This window comes from Morone saxatilis, unplaced genomic scaffold (assembly GCF_004916995.1).
Source record: "Morone saxatilis isolate NCDOM2014 unplaced genomic scaffold, NCSU_SB_2.0 Contig14, whole genome shotgun sequence".
Lineage (NCBI taxonomy): Eukaryota > Metazoa > Chordata > Actinopteri > Moronidae > Morone > Morone saxatilis.
The window spans coordinates 278,401-280,425 of record NW_023339696.1 but is presented as its reverse complement, the minus strand read 5'-3'; the positions used below and the strand labels follow the sequence as shown (position 1 = coordinate 280,425).

At 40.0% G+C, this 2,025-nt stretch overlaps 1 protein-coding gene across 1 annotated transcript in view; it reads right to left on the bottom strand.

The window, feature by feature from the left end:
* prr12b (proline rich 12b) overlaps window positions 1-2,025 on the bottom strand; it is a gene marked incomplete in the record, with an annotated part of 32,358 nt that overhangs the window by 24,915 nt on the left and 5,418 nt on the right. The window contains 1 exon segment of the mRNA XM_035654943.1: window positions 439-596. Coding sequence (XP_035510836.1) covers window positions 439-596 — 158 coding nt within the window.

The following is a 2,025-nucleotide window of genomic DNA, read 5'->3' as shown; positions in this document are numbered from 1 at the left end:
AGTAGTTGTTATTTTTTCATAGTTTTTTCACATTTTCCATGCTTGCTCACTCACTCAGTGAATTAACCAACTCATTGGAAACATACTTTTTTTGATTGGAAAAAAGCCTGATAATATTGTGAGCAGAGGGCTTATGTAACAGTAGTGAGAAGTAAAGATAACTGTGAAGACAACCAGAATTCATTAAAGGTTTGGGACTTTCAACCTGTGACCACTGCACTTTAACCAAAAAAAATCTGCAGAGTGTGTGCAGTTAGGCAGGGAGTTAGCTAGACAGACAGGTATATAATGCATCAATTATCTTTACCCACTTAACCTTTTGATAGGTCATAAGGGATTGACTCTGGTCAAGAAGCAGGCAACAACTCACTCTCACCTACAGATAATGAAAATACACTACATGTATTTCTCCACATATAACATCCAATGAAACCTTACCCAGCGTGCGTCCCGCAGCACCCCAGGCCCCACCCTGTCTGGAACTTCCTGGGTGGTGGTTGGTTGCATAGCCCTGGAGGGGGTGAGGGGTACCATAGGCTTGCCGGTGGAGCAGCTCTGAGTCTGGGTGGGATGACCTGGAGCTCCCATACACAAGGCTGAGGAACACATTACACATGATTAAGAGGTTTGCAGTTCGATACCAGGCTCCTGGTGCCACATGTCGAAGTATCCACTTGAGCAAGATACCTGAACCCGCCAAATTGCTCCAAATTGTGTATGAATGAGTTAGTTTCTGTTCGAGTGGGCCTTTGCCATCACTGAGTGAATGTTCGTTGTGGAAGGGTGGAATGGTGGCAGCGTAGTGTAAAAGCGCTTTGAAGTGGTGGAAGACTAGAAGGGCGCTATACAAGTACAAGTCCATTTACCAATTTTATGAATACCCTTATTTACAACAAACGTCTGCTCTCATATTGGACAGCTCAGACTGCTGGGTCTACAGTTTAGTAATCCATTTACCTGTTCATAGCATCGACACTCCACTCATATGTGTGTGTATGTATAATCCTGGAAATAATCCTTTTAAATTTGCATCTGGGGCAATGTAAACAGCAGCAACAAAATAGTGATGATAATTACTGTAATTACCAGCTTCAAACAACGTTAGCATCTAAGTTGTAACTACAACTGGGAGTTTTCTGAAAATCAGTATGTGCTAACAAACATGGTTGCCTCAAGTCAGCGAACATCTGTTACTCAGGGATAGTAAAAACTATTTCAGATCCCCTTCAGACAGTTTTATTACATAAAATATTCTGATTTGAATCTATGAATATGCATGTTTCTATTCAAAAATGTATATGTAATATATAATATTATAATCCTTTCTATCTCTCTAGCTTTCATCAGACATGACATCAATGCAGAGTAACTCATATCAAATCATCCTGGCCTAGAAAGGCTGTAGACTAGGGGTTCTCAAACTTATTACTTAAAGGTCTGCATCTGATTTTTACTCAAGGTCTGGAACAATTGATGATAACAAAATAACATTTAATCACCTATATTTACATTAGTTTTACTGAACCAGCACACATGGTCTTTCCAGCAGTTAACATTACCATGACAACAATGTCTAAGTTATTTTTTTGGGCCTTTTTCAAGATTGACAGGAAAGGGGGGCAGAGAAAGAGGGGGGATGACACGCAGCAAAGGACCGCAGGTCGGACTCGAACCCTGGGCCACTGCAGCAAGGACTCAGCCTCGGTACATGGGCCGCCAGCTCTACCCACTAAGCCCTTTTTCTTTTTCATTTTGCTGTGGAATCCGTTTGAACATCTTGTGGCATAAATTGGTTTGAACACCGTGTTTCAATTCCTTTGGGCACTTCATACAATAGGGGTTATAGTTTTGCTTTTAATTTGCTTGTTCTTCTGCGTTTTATGTTTGGAAGTTAGTAAGTAAGTAAGTAAGTAAATTTAATTTATAAAGCACATTTAAACACAGTATAAACTGACCAAAGTGCTGTACAGTGGATGACTAAAAAAGGCAAATAATACAGAAAAACACATTGGTAAATAACTAAAA